Source organism: Battus philenor, unplaced genomic scaffold (assembly GCF_028537555.1).
Source record: "Battus philenor isolate CCGP_79_NKW_IND1 unplaced genomic scaffold, ilBatPhil1.0.hap1 SCAF_26, whole genome shotgun sequence".
NCBI classification, from domain to species: domain Eukaryota; kingdom Metazoa; phylum Arthropoda; class Insecta; order Lepidoptera; family Papilionidae; genus Battus; species Battus philenor.
In genome coordinates this window covers 840,909-862,649 of record NW_027181689.1, presented here as the reverse complement: position 1 = coordinate 862,649, position 21,741 = coordinate 840,909, and the positions used below count along the sequence as shown (strand labels likewise).

The window sequence follows — 21,741 nt, the reverse complement described above, 5'->3', positions numbered from 1 at the left end:
TTACGAAATACTTGTTAAAACATAATTAAATAACCATCAATAGATTTGTAGAATTAACATCACAGATTAGATTTGTTCCTTTTTGAATTTAGAATTGATTACGTCATAGAAGGTAAACTTACTGAAGATAAAGGATAAATATACAATTTTTTTAATAATTACATAATTTAATCTGATGTCTGAAATTAAAAAATAATAATTAGTTTATTGTTCAGATGTTCAAAGGCTTTGATGTGTCTCAAAGGTGAACGTCCTACATCTCTTGCTACACTACAAAATTTTCTTCCCTCTCCTTACTGCCTTCGTTTTAATTATGTTCAGCTACATTGTGTGGGTCAGGGGTTTCACATTAGTAGTCGAAGAGTAGCTCATTGTGGCTTTATACAGGATGATTACTTTCTCTTCGTAAGAGTGTCGGTCGATACTCGCGGTTTAATGGCGGTAACATACCTTGCCTCTCTGTTTGGCGACGAAGGCTGTCGCCCAACCTACTTATAATATTTAAGGAAGATTGTAAAAGAAATAATAAAGAGAAATAAAACAGAAGATCAATAACAATCGGGTAAGATGGACTAGAATATACAAATATATATATATATATATGTATATATATAAACATATTGTAAACATCTGATTATTAGGATATACGTATATTTGTAAGTCCTTATTGGTTAGTACTAAGTGATAATATGACATGACTTTAAAATTTTTACTCAGTTGAGGTTGGGTAGAGATCTCAAATAGCCACGAGACGGTAGAGGCTATGTGGGTAAATCCCTGAAATAAATTTGTGGGATGTCACTGAATCATATAAAATGATAAGAAAGAAAATGAAGGTTGTAAAACTTTAAACTGTTAATAAACTATACTGTGACATCTGGAAAATGAAATAGAGTGATGAATAGAAGTGAGAGGAAGAGGATACGTATGCTAAGAGACTGTTAAGTAAGATGTGAGTAGTAAATTGTAATGATGAAAATAAAAAAGAATTTGATTAAAAAATACTCAAGTAAAAAATACTTAAGTCCCTGTACCTTACACGATAGGGTTGAACAAGGGACCCCAAAAACAGCTGTAAAAATAGTCCTACTAGCTATTTGTTCAACAGAGAGATCAGTTTAATAATGTCTATAAAATCAAATTATTCTATTACAGGTTCTGGAACCGTGTATAACTGACCCCAGCTGCAAGTCTTCACTATTGTCAGCAATAGACAATGTGACTGCTGCACATCAGAAACTGAATTCCACTTGTAGACCAATGAAGAAGGAACAGAAGCTTGCAGATGCAGTGGAAAACGATGGAAAAGAGTTGGAGTCAGCGCTGAACAATCTTCGTAAAGTCTGTACACAAATAAAAGGTGATATACAAATTGTTATACTAAAATTAGGATTGTCATAAAATCTAGTCTTGTTCTCTCATCATAGTGCAAGGTATAAGATTGTCATCATCTCTCCCGAAGATGGGCATGATGATCGGTTTTGCGTTATATCCCGAGACTTTCTACCACCTCAACTATGCTTCAACAATGATATATATATCTATACATGATATATACATTTTGATATATGTCACCATAAAAAATAAGGTATATTTAACTTGATTTAATTATAATAAATTAGCAACGTAATTTTATTTATTCAACCAGCTGTACCCGCGATTTTTCCGCCTGAAATTTATAACAATAAAAATGTTTTTTTTATATCATCGTTCGTTCGCTAATTTCGTTTCAATTCAAATCATCATGAACTGTCATGGCAATATATGAAATTGATAAGAATGACAGTGGCGCCATCTGTTGAAAATTGGTCATACTAACTTAGACACCTTTGTAGGTTCATAAGAAATAACTTTGCTAAAGGTAATGATATGATCAAAAGCACAGTTTACGGTTCTGTAGAGAACATACAGACAAACATTCATTGTATATATTTATAAATATATATACATAGATAGATAGATAGATAGGTAGGTAGATAGATAGATAGATAGATAGATAGTAACTAATGAAATTGTAATTTCATTTACGAAAATGACAGACACTCCACAAGAAATCAAGAGAAGAATAGTTCGTGATGTCGGTGTGGAAGAAGGTGGAGTTAAATCAAATCCAGTGGAAGAATTAATTAAGGTAAAACTTTTGAATTTAAATTTATTTATATCTTAATAGGTCCTGTAAAAGCCTACTTTTGTGCTTAGAGTTTAGTGAGTGATTTTTATATATGTATATTCTCTATTTGCGAGACCTTTCCCAAGAATCACAATACCGTAGAGCGATTAATATTATGTCCCGTAAGTGAAAATAATTACATAACTGTATAAAAGAGAAGTCAAAAAATTTGAACTACAATCTCAGATAAATGATAAAAGATGAAATTCGTTTATTCAACACTGAAGTTTTTAACAGAACTCTTATAGATCGTCAAGTAATTTTTTTAAAACTATTTTATTTTTGTCTCTACTCTGCTTCACAAGATGTTATAGTTGTGTAGAAGAAACTGGAAGAAACTCCACAGTAACATCTTTTTAATAAAGTTTAACACAGATTTACACATATACTCTTTATCAGATATAGCCTAAATGAAATCAAAACAAGCAACATCAATGCCAAGGATTCTTGTCATTTAAATATTCCTTTATTGAAAAATAAGCTTTTTCCGTCAATTTACTTCTAATATGCATTTTGAATTTTACAAATGGTTCAACAATGTTTTGCAGAATTTTATTAAATAAATCTGATTCCGTTTATTACAAATGAATCAGAGAATTTTTGCAGTCGAAACTTTGGTACAGACAGTTTTTCACGGTGCCTTGTAAATGCACTATGGACGTCACCTATTTTTGTGTCCATGTGAATGGATATAAATCTTGTTAAGTTTAGGTTAGTTTTTCCAACAACAAGACTATAGCCTTGTGGACCTGTTCCGGCTTTATCAAACTCAATGCTAGCTAGATTGGAACATAAATCACTACATTTGATTATTGTTGGATCGTGTTAGCATTTCAACCTTTACAGCTGCCTCGGATTTAACGCTAGTTGGTCTAGAATTTGCGAGTTAGGTTAAAAAAATCTAGGTCAAATACGACGCTCGACGTATAGTATTGACTAAAAGATATCTATTCAGTTTGCGGAGAAACATATAAACCTTTTCTCCGAAGATTTTTAGTTTAATTGATATCACAGTTAGGCAAAGACTAATGTAAATCTTGAGTTGGTTGTCGTTCGCGCAACGAGAGACTTGAGATGTAGAGATGTGTCTATGTGGTATAAAAAAATACATTTTGTTAACACCTTCTTCAGAATTAGAAAAAGAAGTAGATCCTTTTTCTAAGTAAGAAAAGGACCAATATTTAGCCACTTCCGCACAGTGGTAGTCGTGCAATAAAGCGCACCGCCCGCAAGCCCGCTGATAAATGCGTATGTAACACAGAGTCTAGACTCCGTGTTTGGCACTAATCGGTGTAACATAACTCCTGAAGATGCCTCGTGGATGGGTGAAACACGTTTTGAGTGATTTGGCGGTGGCGGTTGTGTGATTCGCATTGTTTGCCGCATACGCATTTATTAGCGGGCTGGCGGGCGGTGCACTTTGTTGCCCGACTACCACTGCATGTGCGGAAGTGGCTAAATATTGGTCCTTTTCCTACTTAGGATGGACTTCCGCGAGGTAACGCCTGATTCCATTAAAGATCCTTTTTCTCTCTCTTCTTCTCTACTCATAGTTGATTCAGTGTATTATTGATCTCTTATTTTTAGATCGGAAAGTCTTCGAAGGAAGTTTACAATCTCGCGACGGAAATAGCGGAAGAATCAAAATCGCTGGTTAGTGGTATGGAAGGAGAAATGGTGGATCAAGTGAAGGAGAGTGGAGAGGAGTTGGTAGATGCCGCTCAACAGTTATACTCTGCTATTGCTGTGAGTTTATATACTATTTTGTCGTTAACTTTTGTATGTCCACCATTTGACGTTTAATTTTAATACGTCATAAACACTTACATACATTTGTTTTAATAATTTTCTAAACATCGTTGTTAGCAAATGAGCTATACATTCTCTCCTTAAGGCTTTTATAATTAAAACCAAGACTGTCTATTTAGTTGTTTATTTATTTACTTTATTGGAGAAATAGAAAAATAAAAGGTTTTAAGCGATCCAGTCAGACGTTATTTACTTTATTGGAGATAATCAGTAACAAAAGGCGGTAAGAAAGTACAAACTTAGAAACTAAGAAATATAAAATTAATTACAGTTACCTCATAACTATCTCACTAAAAACTTATAATGATTTATAGTCAAACAATGAAAAAAAACAAATAAAAACATTACTAAACAGGGATCGAAGACTATGGTTTATATATTTATATTATGTTTTTATCAAGGCATCTATAACATATTTTTTATGCTATTTCTCCCTGTTTTGTTTGAGGGGATGTTATAATGCGGGTGTAAATATTTTTTTATTCTTATTACTCTGTCACATTTCGTTCCTCACAAATTTTTTCTCTCCTTTTCCTCACATCCTTTACGTTTTGATATTATTTCACACGTCGTCTTTCTTTCCTCGTCTACATTCTCAATTACATTAGTTCTTATGTTTATACATCGTTGTTTATACAACACATACGACTGATATATTATATATATACTAGATATGTGTGGACTGCTACATCACCAACTAAAATAATTTTCAAGGAAAAAATTACGCAAATATTCAATTCAATTACAGTCATCTTATTGATTTAAAAAAATATCTAACTCAGAAACCTTCGTAGGTTCATGCACAACAACTTTGCCAAACACCTTGACATAATCAAATGCATAGTTTACAATTCTATAAAGGACATATGGATAGACATTCATTTACCTATAGATATGGCTTTTAAATGCTATTTTCACTTGTTCTTCATTTACGTATAGATATATAATAAATATAATAAAAAAGATAAGGCTATTATATGCTCTTTTCACTTGTTCTTCATTTACCTGTAGATATATAATAAATATAATAAAAAGATAAGGCTTTTATAGGCTCTTTTCACTTGTTCTTCAATGTCATCATTTAATCAACGATACCTTTTAATAATAAATAGGTGATGCTTCGTATTTTGGTTAAAATTGTGCTCTTGTTCAATATATATTTTTAATTTCTCATCAGCAAGAAGTCCAGGAGTGTAAAGACGGTAGCTGCAACATTAATAGAGTGTTACTTGGGATCAGGGCTGTCTCGGCTGCCTCTTCTGATCTGACAAATACTCGCAGTCACTTGGATTTAGGGTCCGAGGAGAAGAAGATAGCGAAGAATCTGGAACAGAAGGAAAAAGCGCTGACGGTTGCTTTAAATGAAATGATTTTCGCATCTAGCAGTATCGCTAAAGGTGAAGTACAAAAGCTTATGTTTTATTTTCATTTTGATATGTCTTCAAAAACTTTAAAAAAAACCCCCTATATAGGCCGAAAGAAATGAAGTAGAAGGGGCAGACAAAAATGAGATTTCTTTGATGAAATTGAGTTACGATAGAGTTGGTTAATAAGGAAAAATAGGAGAGACAGTCAATGATCGATAAGTGTTAAAAATAGATATACGTACTTATTAGATATTACCTGTAATACAATTTATTTATATATACTAGCTGATCCCGCAAACGTTGTTTTGGAAAAAAAGGAAAATTTAATTAACAAAATTAAAAAATAAGAGTTAATTGTAGAGGGGTGAAAATTTAGGGTTGTATGTATTTTTTGTATGCTGTATCATAAAGAAATAAAAACAAAAAATTTGACAAAAAATTCGTCAAAAAATTAAGGATGAACAACCCTTATCACTTAGGGGTACGGAAAACAGATAGTAGCCGATTCTCAGACCTACTGAATACGCATATTAAATTTGGTTAAAATCAATCAGTCAAGCCGTTTCGGAGGAATACGGTAACTAACATTGTGACATGGAAATTTTATATATTAGATTGGCTAAGCCAACTTTGATATTCAGTAAAACAGCGATAGGGGAAAGAATTACAGCAAGTGAAATCGCCTCCCTACTGGCCTCATAAGAAAGCTCTCAGTCACCCAGAGAGCAATGGAGAGAGCATACTAGGAGTTCCGTTGCGAAATTGAATCATGAGTGAGGAGGTCCACTAGAACCAAGATCACTGACGTATCTCGAAGTGGTAGGGCGGGCAGATCCCTCGTGCAACCGATGGATATTGGGATGGAAAGATTCTCGACTGGCAACCACAAGCCGATAGAGGTGGGGGGGGGGGTATGCCGCCTACAAGATAGACCGGCGATATAGATAAGTTTGTGGCGTGCATATCGCGCGCCACTCGCTAACCGCTCCACCTTTGGACCGCGCCTCGAAACACGCGTTGCCTAGCAACGAGCTCTTACCCACGTGACCAGTCGATCGCATCGCGGCGGCGGCGGCAGTGAAACAGATAAATGACAGATGGCGCCACAGTAGACGCAACAAAAGTTTGCATCGCGCTGTTGAGAGTCTCCGCGCCAGCGGAGGTGCGCGAGAAATCGCTGGATTGGGCAGCATCAGACCGCTCATCATTGCGGTCTTTGGGGGACGCCTGTGTCTTGAAGTGGGCGTCTATCGACTGATATGTTGATGATGAGAGCGTCTACTGCTGGATTTCTTCCTATATTACAACTGCAGCCATTGTTAAAAAGGACACTTACTAACACTTATCAGCGCTCGGTATAATGGTCAGCTAATTAATAATCCCTGTAAAAGTCGCACACTTAATTATTATATACATTGACAGGATCTGAAGAAAACCTATGTAACATCGATGAAAAGACGAGGCAATGGTTAACGTTCATGTTTAAAATTTCGGACGCTGCACGCGAGCTGGATACGGCTGTTGAAGAGATTGATAAAGTAAGCTATATCATATTTATAGATTGTATTAATGACAAACACGGTTCAATTTTTCTTATTAAATAATTTTTCTTTACTGTCCCATTCTTTAAAACAAGATCCAAGAATACTTTATACGTTTATTTCCTCCCCGTTATTGTAACCGAAAGGAATTTCTTAGCGACGATGATATATTTTAAAATGATTTGATAATATATGTGATCGTTGGTCGCGTGTTCATCTTCTTTATCATGTTTGCTTGGCAGATCAGTTTTAATAGCACCCGCTTCACTAAGTTTGGAGACTAATCTACGTTATTCATTATTATAGCCAGTGGAACAACCACAGCACATCATCAGCGTGCAAGATGTTCAGAAGAGAACAGCGCAGAAGTTGGAAGAGCTGAATACTGCTGTAGCGTCATTGGTTAACGCTACCTCTGGTAACCTATACTATTTACTAGTTTTTTTACGGTACCCCCTTTTGGGGGCCTCTCAATCGCCCCTATCATTGGGGGGCAGCATCTTTTACAATCTTGAACAAACTTTTTTCTCCCTCTATTTTTTATTTATGCATTCTCTTTTTAATCTTGTCACAAGATCTTTCATTATCATCCATATTTCTTCCTAAATATCACAGGTGGTGAGCTAATATTACAAGTCTTGTTGCTTTATTTATTTACTATTTTGTTACTGTTTAATTTTTACAATTTATCACAGTGTTTCGAATCACATTATTCATTTCTATTTCTTACAAGGTTTTCAGATTTGTATTTTAATGTGTACCTATTATATTTTATTTTTTTGCCTGATCTGATACTATATTATTATGTTTTGTTTCTTATAATGCTCTCCTCAATTACCTGTAAAATCCAAGAAAATTTGGGTTTTTTTCTTAATCATCAACTTTAGCGATGATACTTTTCTGGTCTATCCTCCGTATATCCAGCTCACATCACATCCTGGATCTTCCGTTACGGGACAGCCTGCGATAAGATGAACCATGATCTGGTCCACCTCAAGGTCAGACATAGGAGGAATTCTTAGGCACTCAGGGAATCCCTCGTGCCCCGTGAAAATTTGACTATTTACCTACTGGCAAATAGCCTCTCCTTTTATGGAGGCAAAAGGCTTTCAGCTAAAACCTTTTTAGAGTTACTAAGCTATAGGAGTACCGTACGGTCTTAAACTTGAACCATTACTTTATTAATAGCATCGGAAGGTTTCAGAAAAAAAGGCTTCTGGGAATACACCTAAGTTGGATCATATATTGCATTTGTACTATGCATTTCCGTCTTGTTAAAACATAAACTGTTTTATCATATTTTCTTTAACAAACTACTAGATGGCGCTAGTCAATAAGCCTCATACACGTAGTACTGATTTACCGACGTTTTGTTCTCTTTAAAACTACACTATGTGTGTAATATCTGCTCTATTTAATGGAATCAGGCGTTACCTCGCGGAAGCCCATCCTAAGTAAGAAAAGGACACCGATTAGTGAAACATAATTCCAGAAGATGCCCCGTGGAGGGGTGAAACACGTGTTGAGTGATTTAACGGTGGCAGTTGTGTAATACGCATTTATCAGCGGGCTGACGGGCGGTGCACTTTGTTGCACGTCTACCACTGCATGTGCGGAAGTGGCTAGATATTGGTCCTTTTCTTACTTAATACCTGCTCCACAAAATTAATGATTAAATCATAAATATTATATCACAAAAATTGCATTTGTCTTCCTAGACCTTGTAGAGCAGCCTTCCGTAACCTACACCGCTGTAAGACTCTCACTATTGGTTATAAAGCCTTATAGATTTTTAATAATAGCGATCTGGAGCGGTAGTAGCCTGCATTTATCGTCTTCAGACGTGTTTCCATCTTGTAGCTTAACGTCGTGTGCATCGCTTACGGGTCTACTGTCACTACTTAAGGCTTTAGCGGCCATTTGTAATGATCGATATGTGGCGTACCTACTGCCTTGGGGTCTTCCGCTGCTTTCGCTTGTTATAATCCGTTTGGTTATGTATTTTATGGATTTCGATGATTTTATTATATATTTCAGAAGGGAATGCAGCGGATTATAATTCTGCTTTGAATGCTACGAGGTCTATAACGAAGAATCTTCTTGACGTTATCAGAGGTAAAGATACATTTGTTTTTGTACTAGATCAGAAGTGATCAACATTTTTAATCAATGGGCCAGTATAATTTTTTTTTTGGCAGACTGCACATAATGTAATATTACATGTTTTGTTTCAGATGTAAATCTATTATGTGTACTGGAGGGAGATGGAGCAGACATGAAGGTCCAGCTCAAGTCACTCTCTCAAGCACTTAAAGACATCTACGAAGCCATCGATGGAAGAAATATAAAAGTAATATTGGATTTATTACACTTTGTTAACAAACCTGATTTAAGTTTAAGGCTGCTAATATCGTTTTTTCAGCACATATATTCACTGCAAGGCACAAGCCTCCCTCAAAGATATCTATCATCGGATATAACATTATCGCCACGTTTGGCGGACGGGTTGGTAATTGCATTATGATCGTTACTGCTTATCATAAGGAAACTTGAATGTGAGCAATAGCAATCATATATAATTAATGCAACCTGGAATTGAACCCGCGACCTAAGATCTCAAACCTCAGTCCTCTATCACTGGTCTACCACTTCTCGAAAATGCTAATATAGTGGACCAATTTAATGCATTTCGCTGTATTCTCGCTTTGATCTAATATAGAAAATGCTGTAACAATAAGAATATACATATATATCTATATTATTTAAGATATTAATATGGAAAGATGTGATCCAGAGAACCGAATGGCTACAATAGCATTATACAAAGTAGATAAGAAATCTAACGCAATATTGGTACTACAGAATTTTCCCATGAAGAGATTGCGTGACTCTATTGATTTCTAAAGTTTATAGGACTTTATTAAAAGGATTTCTTGATGTACATCATGGATGCACAGACCGCCGGTCAAATATATCCCGCCGACAGCAAAAATAATACTCTCGTACTTTCGAAAAATATTGAACTCTATTCCAGAATTAAACCAAAAAAATGTAATTACCTATACTTCCGGCGGCCGGCCCGCCATCAGTTCATGATTTGCCCGAGTGGCCCCTAGTCTTAATAAGTCTGTGCAACCATGATGTACATCATATGGGTGCTGTTTAGTCTTCAATCCAGAACCAGGAAGTAGTGGCTATCTGTTTTACGTCTTCCCTGCTATGTTCGTTGCTTTAATTATTTGTTTCAACTCTTACTGCTTCCCAAATGGATTTGCAGATTTTGCGGGTATCAAGTTGTAGGGCGCAGAGTGCTCCTAGTCTAAGATCTCTTTAAAAGTAATGAAGTCAGAACCTCCCGTGGGAACCTTGATTCAGGCCGCTACATAATACTATTTTGCCGTAACGGAAGGCTGTCAAGCTTCGTCACACCATGGAGCGTTAACCGAAGCGATCTAATCGCTTCGGTTAACGCTCCATGGTGTGACTAAGTTGTAAGGCCCCCATGACGGGACCTCGGCTTGGCGTGTTTCTATTGCCTGGCTAATAACAAATTGTGATAGTACATGATTTAGAATTTAACAAAGTAAATCGAAAAATTTTAATCTGAAAATATAAAATATTTATTTTGAAAAGCACCAATATTCAGCCACTTCCGCACATGCAGTGGTAGTCGTGCAACAAAGTGCACCGCCCGCCAGCTCGCTGATAAAAGCGCATGCGGCAAACAATGCGAATTACACAACTGCCACAGAGTCTCTGTGTTTGGCACTAATCGGTGTAACATAACTCCTGAAAATGCCCCGTGGAGGGGTGAAACACGTGTTAAGTGATTTGACGGTGGTGGTTTAGTATGGAATAACGCAAGGTAACGCCTGATTCCATTAAAATGCGAATTACACAACTACCACCGTTAATCTACTCTACACGTGTTTCAACCCTCCACTGGGCATCCTCAGGAGATGTTACACCGACCAGTGCCAAACACTGAATCTCTCTCTCTTATGAGCTTCGCTACCTTAAAAGGAGATCTTAGAGTAGGCGCGTACTGCTTCCTAGTTATGTTACACCGATTATATGATATTTATTAAACAAAAAATTAAAAACTTTAAAGTGGTACGATTAGGGTTGTAGGCAAAGTAAGGAAGGTGGAGACACTCACAAAGAGACCGCAGCTTCAGCTGTCAGTCATCGACAATAATTGTTTTAATTCAGAGGAAGGAAAGGATATTCATAGAGATGAATATCCTCATAAAGATCTAAAATTGTGACTTTTCTTTCAGGACCTCCATGAACTCGTTTCAAAGTACGCAGCGACATCTAAAAAACTAAGTTACGCTTTTAACCCTATTTCAGAAAAAGGAGTAAGTTATTTTAAATTTAATTTCTATGATATTTATTTTTAATCGATTCACAACACTGATGTCATATATTATATACCATGTTGATTTAATATATACGTTTTGATTTATGTTAAATGTTTCACGGATAGGTACAGCTGTTTTGATTTACTCTGTGATCTCTTTGAGAGAAAATTGTCGATTTTAATATTATATTTAGCAATTTCATTCATGAAAATCTTCCTAGTGTCTTAATTGAAATATAAACAAAAATAAACTTAACTTGATAAGTTATTCTATGATATAATTAACTTTATTTCAACAATATTACATTATCACAGTGTAGATAAATCTTCTTATATTTAACCAAACGCAACATACACCAATACCTCGCTTTGCAACGTTTTGTTTTGCGTTTTTTTCTAAGTTGCGTCGCTGCTTAATTAGTACTAATTTTTACTGTTCGTCGTTCAATTTTCGAGGTTGCGTTGTTTTGGATTCGAGACTTTAATTTTTTTTTGAAATTTTCTTTTTTTTTCTAAAAGGTGGCAACACTTTTGTTTCTAATTGCGCCATACCATCAAAACTCGGGGATTTCCTTTCTAACTAAAAACAACGCAATTTGAATACAGTTTTATTTTCACTACGTTTTGCTAATTTTAGAGTTCAGTTTCAGTTACGTAGTGTGTTGTAGTAATGTAGTGTCTGTATTAAAAGAGAATAATAAATTTATATAAATTTTTACGTGTTGTTTCTTGTTACAAAAAAGGTAAATATTTTTCAAATTTATTTATTGACAGTTAAATTATTTTTGTTTATTTAAATGTTCACTTTGTTAAATTTTCTTTTTATAATATAGTATTTTAGTAACCATGGAACCGATCTTCGATCTTTACATGGTTTGCTATAGAAAATCTTAATTCACTTTGCGGTGTTTCAATTTGCTTCGTGTTTTTCTGGAACGTACCCGTAACCACGACGCGAAGTGAGGTAATGGTGTATTGAGTTATCCGAATGCTTTGCCAGTTCAAATAAATATTCTGTGTCTATATCTACCAACAAGACATATATTCGTCTGGTACGAATACATTTTAATGATCAGGTAGACGCATAGTGGGTAGGCTCTCTACTAGTTGGACCTGAAAGCTGGAAAGAAGAAGAATTGTGTGGAAATCCGCAGAAGAATCAAGATCACAGATGTAGTTCAAAGTATTGTTTATCTGAAGAGGTAGTGGGGGGGGGGGGAGGCACATCGTTCGTTCTGAGGGCGATTGGATCCGAAAGGAACCCGAATGTCGACCACAAGTCAATAGACACATAGGTACGCCTCCCACTAGGGGAACCGATGACATAGTGAAGATCGTGGGAAGAAACTGGACATGGGCAGTGCAGGACTTGTAGCATTGTTCACCTGGAATGAATGATGATGAAGAATCGAGTGTTCACAATATGTAAAATTCTTTATTACACGATCACATTGATGCTAATATAACAATAAAAATCGACTTCGAGTGTCGGTCTGGTGTGAAAATCCGAGAGGAATCAATAGCCTCCCTGTTAAGAGAAGAAAAAACCAAAGTAGAGTTCCTCCCACTCTGTAGAAAAATAATAAGTATAGTAATATATATAGTAAAAAATAATAATGTAAAACTAAGTGATATTGTAATAATCCTATATAGAAATAAAATAATAAAAATGTAAAAGAGTAATGAGGGATGTATGAAAGGCGTTGCAGAGCGAAAGGGAAAGACAGAAGAATTGTGGCAAGAATGAAAAGAACGAAAGATCATACGACGTATGAAAGACGATAATGAAAATAAAAAATATGTGAAAAAATTAAATAATGTTGAAGTCCCACACAAGATAGGGGGTACAAGAGGCTCTCAATTCGGGGGTCATAAATATATATATATATATAACAATAATTTATTACAGATAGAAGAGTTGGCGATGGTTGCAAGATCGAAGGCTTTGGAGTTGTTGGACGAGATGAATGATATGGCAAAGTCAGAACAAGGTGATGACTGTTCCTGGCTGGCGGCAGCTGGGGAAAAACTGTCCAATGCTGCCGAGAAATTACTCATTACATCTCAGGTAAGATATATTTAATAACCATGTAACAGATATATTAGAAATTTTGTATAAATAAGCTTTGTAACACTGGCTGTATGTAATCCATATCATAACGGTTCAGTGGATAAAAAAAAACTTGTAAATGTAATCTACCGTTCTAAGATAAAATGGCTGATTTACCTGCCTTAACATCTCAAATCTAAGTAAGAAAAAGACTAATATTTAGCCACTTCCGCACATGCAGTGGTTGTCGTGCATCAAAGTGCACCGCCCGCCAGCTCACTCATAAATGCGTATGCGGCAAACAATGTGAACTACACAACCTCCACCGTTAATTTACTCAACACGTGTTTCACTCTTCCACGGGGCATCTTCAGGAGTTATGTTACACCGATTAGTACCAAACACCGAGTGGCATTTATGAGCGAGCTGGCGAGCGGTGCACTTTGTCGCACGACAACCACTGCATGTGCGGAAGTGGCAAAATATTGGTCCTTTTCTTACTTACGATGGACTTCCGCAATGTAACGCCTGATTCGATTAAATATCTCAAATCTAGTTCGTAGCCAATTCACACATAAAAACACTTCGCTCCTCGAGCAATGGTCTACTTAAATGTCTGCCATAGTATCGACTTTACTCACTCCTTCGCAATACAACCTATTCTTCTTTGCAACGCGCTAACCCTCGATGTTAGGATGATCAGAAATTTTTGCGCATTCAAAGCGAAGGTTCGAAATGTCGCTTGACAAGCTGACGGCATCATCACGATAGTTTGATTTTATTATTTATTATGTTTACATTAATAGTATATGTAGATATTTAAATATATATGTTATGGTATATTTATATATAATTATAGTAAATATTAGCCATTAATATAAATAAATAAGATGTTTTTTTGTGATTGATTATTTTTCTTCTCAATTTGATTTTATTTTCGTATATTACGATATTAACTTGTTTCTTAACTGTTGAATGCCTTCGACATTATATTCGTCATTTTATTAAATTTGTGTAAAAAGTGTTTTATATTAATAAATAAACATATCACTTTACACCAGTATTTTCTACTCACTTCACTTTACACGTGCGTGTATTACACGGACGAGACTCAAGATGCGATCTCAAGGTTCATCGATGTGGTGAATATACCCACCATACTGGCGTACAGCCTGAGGAAGCAATATGGAGTATGGATGAGGAATGGCATGAAACGCAATCTTAAAAGCTGAACATTGTTAAGGCGTCGTTAAAATAGATTAAGAGACTTATTTTTTAATTATAACACTGTAAATATAAAAACAAAGCCACGGACTTTAATGTCTGTGGAGCATATATCCTAATAATAATTTTCTTTCTAAGAGTATACAGTAATACCCCGCTTTACGCGACCCCGTTATACGCGGTTTCACTATAACGCGAATTGCAAATTTCGCGCTCAAATGCCTCGAATTACGCGAAAGAGTGCGTGTAAATATAATGTAGTCATCAACTTCTCTATGGTGTCTTGACCATCTGTCAAACAATTAAAAACAGTGTTGGGTGTTATGAACTTATTTTACAAGAACGTAAACAAAACGTTACCCAAAAGACAATAGATGTATTTTTCCGTAAAAAATAAGAGTATGTATTGCATAAAGTGTTCCTAGAATCATTATACGCGAATTTCAGTTAACGCGATTTTTTTTGAAACGTAGCCCTCGCGTAAAGCGGGGTATTACTGTATATATATATCTTTCCGTATATACAATGATAACAATATTGTTCCAGGATACCGAATTGGCTTTGGACAAGAAAATGTACAAATCAACGCTGCAGTTTGCTACATATGAACTATCTGCAGCAGCCGATGAGTTGTCTTCCAGCTGTAGAAATCTGGGCAAGCCTTCCCAAAGCTGGAAGAGCAGAATCGAAGCTCGCGAAAGGGACTTGCATTCTGCTATCAAAGCTTTGAAAGATGCCTGTGGATTTGAAAATGGTTGGTAAACCTGAAAAATATTTCCAATTTAAAATTGTTATTTAATTTTATAGGGTAAGTGGAATTTCTTCAAAACTAAAAAGTGCACATGACTGAAAAGAGAAGGAAATTACTGCAGCGTACTCAGTATACCATAATACCACACTGCCATCACCAACCGACTTGCATAGTTTGGCGATTATGGTATATCTCCCATAGATATCTTTGGGGGAGGTGCATACTTTGTAGTGGGGATATATGTATATATAAAAATGTCGAAGCGAAATAAAAATTGCGGTGAGATTTGTTTTCCAGAGAATAAATGATTTAAAAGTCAAAGTCGCCAAACTTTACGATGGAAGGTTCTAGTAAAAGTCTTCAGGGAGTATTCACTAATATATTTGAGATATTTTGGCCATGTTAAGAGAAAAAAAAAAACGTTAAACTTGTTCCCGGGCAATATGAACGTATAAAGAATCAATGTCTTTCAACTTTGCAATGGACGAAGTTTGCGAAATAAAAATTCTTTTAATTACGTACTAAATGTATCGACGACAGAAGTAACAGTGAAATAGACGACTTGCATTCGTATTTGAGATACATTTGCGTCGTTATCTACACAAATGAACACAATTTGGGTGTCTGTTTGTAAAATTTAAATAACCAGAGGTGGCCAACCTTTTTACTGTTGCAAGCCTTATTCGAAATTTGAAATTTTTCGCGAGCTGCAATTGAATACGCATTTAAAACACACAAAAGATTTTAAAGAAAAATCATAATTATTGGTATGATTTAATAAAAAGTACAAAATATGTGCTCTGAAGCTAGATATAATGGCACAGGTATATGACAGCACTCCTAATAATACTTAAGATGCAGGTAGGTAATAATGTTCGGCGTTTGGATTTCGCTAATTTCATGGGGGAATAATAATAATTGTTCACACCAGTAATTCGTTTCGATTTCCCAGGATCTCACATAAGTTATATAAATTTAAAAATTGAAATAAATCGACAATCAATCGGAGCCCAAAATAATCGTTCAAAGGGCTGCATATAGCTCGCGAGCCGTAGTTTGGCCACCCCTGATATATACGGGACATATACCAAAATTACCTTTTAAATTGTTGTCTGTCTGTTTGTCCCGGCTAATCTCTGAAATGACTGGACCGATTTCGACGTAACTTATACTGGCATGTAGCTAATATAATAAGGAATAACTTAGCTAATTTACTTAAAAGAAAGAAGAAGTTGGCATAGGTAGTATGAAATAAAAACGATGCTGTAGATGTCTGAACATACGTTGAAATAATCAAAGGTGTACTAGGTTAAGTAACACAGAAGCCTGTGATCTCTACTGGAAATCGCCTAAAATATTTCTAAATAAGTTAGATTCCTACTAGAACCTGAATTGTTGAAAGAAAAAAAGTTAGAAAGAAAAGGAACAATATGACCACTTCCGTACATGCTGTGGTAGTCGTGCAATAAAGTGCACCGCCCGCCAGCCGGCTGATAAATGCGTAAGCGGCAAACAATGCGAATTACACAACTGCCACCGTCAAATCACTAAACACATGTTTCACCCCTCCACGGGGCATCTTCAGAAGTTATGTTACACAGAGAAATAAGAGCCAAACACAGAGTCAGCACTAATCGGTGGAAGTGGCTAAATATTGGTCCTTTTCTTACTTAGGATGGACTTCCGCAAGGTAACGCCTGATTCTATTAAATATAGAGAGATATTTATCTTCACCGACACAACGATGAGCGATTCGTAAATTAATCGACATAACAAAGCTTAAAATAATAAATACATTTTCCAGGAGAAAACGCAAGAGAAATGTCGAAGAAAAAGTTTGCGAAAGAAGTCTCTGCAGCAAAAAATTGTATAAGAAAAGCGGAGAAGGATTTAGATAAGGTAATCTCTATTTATTTCTAAAATTCAATCGGTTCAATTGTGAACTTAATATGTTTTACCTGATACCTGTTGCTAATCTTTACTTAATAACTAGACTATGGGTAAATAATAAAAAATGAATAATTCTGAAACGAATCGGCCATATACGCGCACTAACACTCACAGTAAAAAGAAGGAAAATCGCTTACTTGGGACACGTTCTTCGACACCAACGATACAATCTCCTTCAACTTATCATGATGGGAAAGGTCGCTGGTAAAAGGAAGGTTGGTAGGAGAAAGAAGTCGTGGCTTCGTAACATTAGAGAGGGGACCGGAATCGCCAGCGCTGCTGAGCTATTACGCAGAACCAAAAATAAGGTAGAGAGCAGGAAGCTGATAGCCAACCTCCACTAGTTGGAGAGGCACTTCAAGAAAGAAAAAAAGATGGGTAAAAAACAGTTAAGAAAATATAGGTTAAACATAAATATAGGTAACTAACCTTACAACAAAGTTAACGAATTCTAGAACTAAATTTATTTACACAACCAATCACAATCCCTACTTTACAACCAATAACACGTGTCGTTTGTGTGAGAGCGAAGGATGATGTGTGTGACCGAGAAAGGTATATACAACAGTATATATAAATAGGAACGTTCCAAATTTTGTGGCAAGAGGAAGAGGTTTCTCCATGCTGCATTCTAACTCTCCTACTGCGCAAGTGCTGGAAAGGCTGCCTTTTTCTGCTGTACGCAAGTTCTCTTCAAACCCCCCTCAACAAGAAAAGGCCTCCTAGGGACCTCTCGACAGCGGAACTAACCCTCCGCTCATATTCCTCCACGACAAACAGTTGTGGACATCACAGTAGCTTCTTGCCATGTTGGTCAAAGCCAAGGCTAAAAACACTAGCCAAGGCATCATGATCAGCTCTCAGACTGTTGACAGCTACCGCCATCAAGGCATCTCCTTCCAAACGTGCGCTCTCTCGTCTTTATCCGCGTTCGAAATAGAGATCTCTGACTTCATCGAATATATCAACAGCGATTCTGTTGCAAAGAAAGTTTCGCATCGCGCAGTAATTTATGCAGCCTGTTGTCGTCTTTACATCTATGTCACTCTATTTTAAGTGATCGATGAGATATAGGCAAGAGTACATAAGATATGTCTGAAATTCAAACCAATTGTAGAATTTATTAGAAACAATGGGGTTGCTCTGTAAAACAAAGAAACGTTGAAACTTCATTCATTGTTTTTATGGAACGGAACTGCTTTATCTACTATCGGATGCCAATATTCATGGCGCTATTTATGGAATACTTGTGCAAACATGCGTGCTATATTTATATAAATACGAATAAATAAAATTAGAGTGTCTGTTATATTAAAATAACCGCTTATCACTACATGCACATGACCCTATATACGGTACCTAAATTAAAATTACATTATAAAAGTTACCGTCTGTCTGTATTTTTTTTGGCTTATGTATGTAATGACTGGATCAATTTTTACGGTACTTATAAAGGCAGGTAGCTGATGTAATACAGAGTAACTTAGTATTTTTTTTATTTTAGAAGAAATATTAAACAAAAAAAAATTTAAACAAAAATTTTTTCTGTTAAATTCCACGCGGGTGTAGTCACAAACACGCCTAGTCTTACACATATCATTAGAGAAATGTATAATTTTTACAAGTATGTAATGGTATATAACAATTTAAATTTAACAAAATTATTTCAAATTATAAATCTTTCTAACATAATAATGATAATATATGATAACAGTTTATTAGGGTTTCAACCCATATATCTCTAATAGATTTAGGCGTTACTTGAAGGCAGTCCATCCTAAGTAAGAATAGGACTAATATATAGCTACTTCAGCTATGTATCAGTAGTCCTGTAATAAAGTGCACCGCCCGCTAGCCCGCTGATAAATGCGCATGCGGCAAACAATGGGAATTACACAACTACAACCGTTAAACCACTCAACATGTTTTTCACCCCTGCTCGGAGCGGGCGGTGCACTATGCACGACTATTGCTACATAGCGGAAGTAACTATATAACATTTTGCCGTCCGCACGCTTCGTAACAATTTATTCGCTTGGCGCCGGCAGCGCTAATTCGGACTACTTGGCTTGTCGGCGGCCGTTTTTGACATTATCGGGAAATTATGAATTGTAAATATTACAACCCTTACTTTCATGAAATTTCGAAGATACAGAGATAAATACAAAATTTGTTTGTTTTATATACTTGTTTGTTTTCATTCTCTTTGGTATTCAGTATTTTCCTTTCGTATGGTATGAAGCAAAACAGTCTTCAAGATGCAACGTCGAAATCGCCTTGTAAATATTTCACTATCTTCCGACGATTCTGCTCCACTTTCACTTTTTTCATTTCCAATGTCTTCTTCCGAATATCAATCACCCAAAGATGCTCACGGGCAAGGATTCCTAAGATATCTATGAGGGGGGGGGGGGATATACCATAATCGCAACGCTGGAACGCCGGGATGGCGATTGCAGTGTGGTATTATGGTACGCAGATGAAGCTGCTGTCCATACTCTGGAAACTTGTTTATATGACAATCCTATATGATTAGTGGACATAGTGTGAATTATATAAGATGGTATTCTGGGGAATCGAACCTAAGATCTGTCTCAGTCTTCTACCGCTAGAGTACCACTGATCATGTGGTCTATGTACGTAACTTTACAAAAACCTATTGGAATTTTCAGGTCTTCTATCAGAGACGCGATTTAAGACCCTGTATGATGCTTGTTGATACTTAAGCTAATTTTATTTATTTATTTAATATTCTTTATTGTACACGGTAAGATACATAATATACAGAAAAGTACAATGGGCGGTCTTATCACTCAAAGCAATCTCTTACAGACAACCATAGTAAGGAAAAGATAATAGTATTTATAAAGGGTAGTTCACTTGTACAAAGAAAAATTACATATTCACAAACAAATGAACATAAATATACATAAACATACATAGACATACATACGTACGTATATAACACTTATAATAAAAAAGGTTTAATACATAATATAAATATAATACAATAATAAATAAAAACATCAAACTGATTTGGATCGCACTTGCCTCGAATAAAATAAAGAAACAGAGGAAGAAAAAAGTAATGAATGAAGGTATAAATAATCATAGATTTAGTAAATAATTTTTAACCATTTTCTTAAAAATAGGTAGTGACTTGGCACGTCTTATTGTCAGCGGTAAATCATTCCACAATCGAACGGCCTGCGTGGTGAATGATTGGGCCATAAACGAGGAAGAATGCACCGGTATTTTTAATTCCAGATTATCTGATGATCTCAAAGACCTCTCATGTGTATCATGAAGAAATTGAAACCTTGATTTGAGATAAGAGGGAGTGAGTGGATAATTTATGATTTTAGTTGTAATATATATTTTGTTTCACAGCCACCTGTGCAGTCTGCTCGAGATACAGAACTTCAAAGGGCTATGCCGCAGCAGTTGGCGGGTCTCAATGCAGCCGTCGCCTCTCTTGTTCAAGCATCTGGTAAATTTTGCTTCTGCATTTAGCTTACTGCCTTCTATTTGATTCTTTTTATTTTCATCTAACGCCATAACGATATTTATGTCCCACTTTTGGGCGAAGAGTGTTACCCAACGTTTTAAAAAAAAACCGCACTATAAAGAAGGTGACAAGAGGAAAAGTTACAATAAATCAGGGTCGTTCAAGACCAGATATACTTAGATAAAATGCATAAAAATAATAATTGTAAATCTAATCATAAAATCTGTCAACTAAGTAACACCTTCAAATGTATTAAATAAACAACAAAAAATCTAAACTCAAGTTAAAAATTGTATTAACTGTATAATTGTATAAGAACCACAATTTTGATATAACAATGTTATTAGACAGAAAAATAAGATGTACATAGCCAAAGATAAGAATTAATTTGTGCTGTCAATTAAAAGGAAACCTAATATGATGTTTTGGGTCCGAAGGTGAAGTAAGAAAGGTGATGTATAGAAGAAGTCCAGTAAGCCAGAGGAATGTGAGATATTTTGAAGAGAAATAGATTGTGATGGAAAAAAGGAGAGAAAAAAAATCATAGAAGTGAAAAGTAGATTTATTGGTAAAGAAACCCGGCCCTTCCAAGAAAGGTACGAACGGGAGGTCCCCAACTATGTAACTAGGTGGATTAAAATTGTAAAAAACTGAGAAACGAGGTAATAGATGAAAGGAATCGGAAAAGAAGGAAAATGGAATGAAACGGCAAGACAGATGAAATGTAGAATATAAGGAGAGAATGAAAGATCTTAAAATGCATGGAAGAAGTGCACAGTAATAAAATAATATGTTAGAAAATTATTAAAAGTAAATAAAACTCCCTAACCCATAAATAAGTCAGGGGTACAGGAGGCCTCCAATAGCGACAGTCATTTAAAAAAAAAGTAACAACTGGGTGGATCACGACATGGATAAGGTCTCAAAAAGTCACTGGATGATAGCAGCGCAGGACCGGACATCCTTCTAAGTCCACTTGGACCCTTGTGGGTTCTCAGTTCGCGGTCT

The 21,741-nt window shown here is 35.7% G+C and overlaps 1 protein-coding gene across 1 annotated transcript in view; it reads left to right on the top strand.

The window, feature by feature from the left end:
• LOC137925120 (talin-2-like) overlaps nt 1-21,741 on the top strand; it is a 32,935-nt gene that overhangs the window by 9,030 nt on the left and 2,164 nt on the right. The window contains exons 10-21 of the mRNA XM_068768503.1: nt 1,156-1,360; nt 2,040-2,131; nt 3,758-3,916; nt 5,157-5,376; nt 6,769-6,884; nt 7,194-7,305; nt 9,122-9,237; nt 13,160-13,318; nt 14,362-14,490; nt 15,071-15,278; nt 17,080-17,174; nt 20,616-20,715. Coding sequence (XP_068624604.1) covers nt 1,156-1,360; nt 2,040-2,131; nt 3,758-3,916; nt 5,157-5,376; nt 6,769-6,884; nt 7,194-7,305; nt 9,122-9,237; nt 13,160-13,318; nt 14,362-14,490; nt 15,071-15,278; nt 17,080-17,174; nt 20,616-20,715 — 1,711 coding nt within the window. The remainder of the gene's footprint in view (nt 1-1,155; nt 1,361-2,039; nt 2,132-3,757; nt 3,917-5,156; nt 5,377-6,768; nt 6,885-7,193; nt 7,306-9,121; nt 9,238-13,159; nt 13,319-14,361; nt 14,491-15,070; nt 15,279-17,079; nt 17,175-20,615; nt 20,716-21,741) is intronic.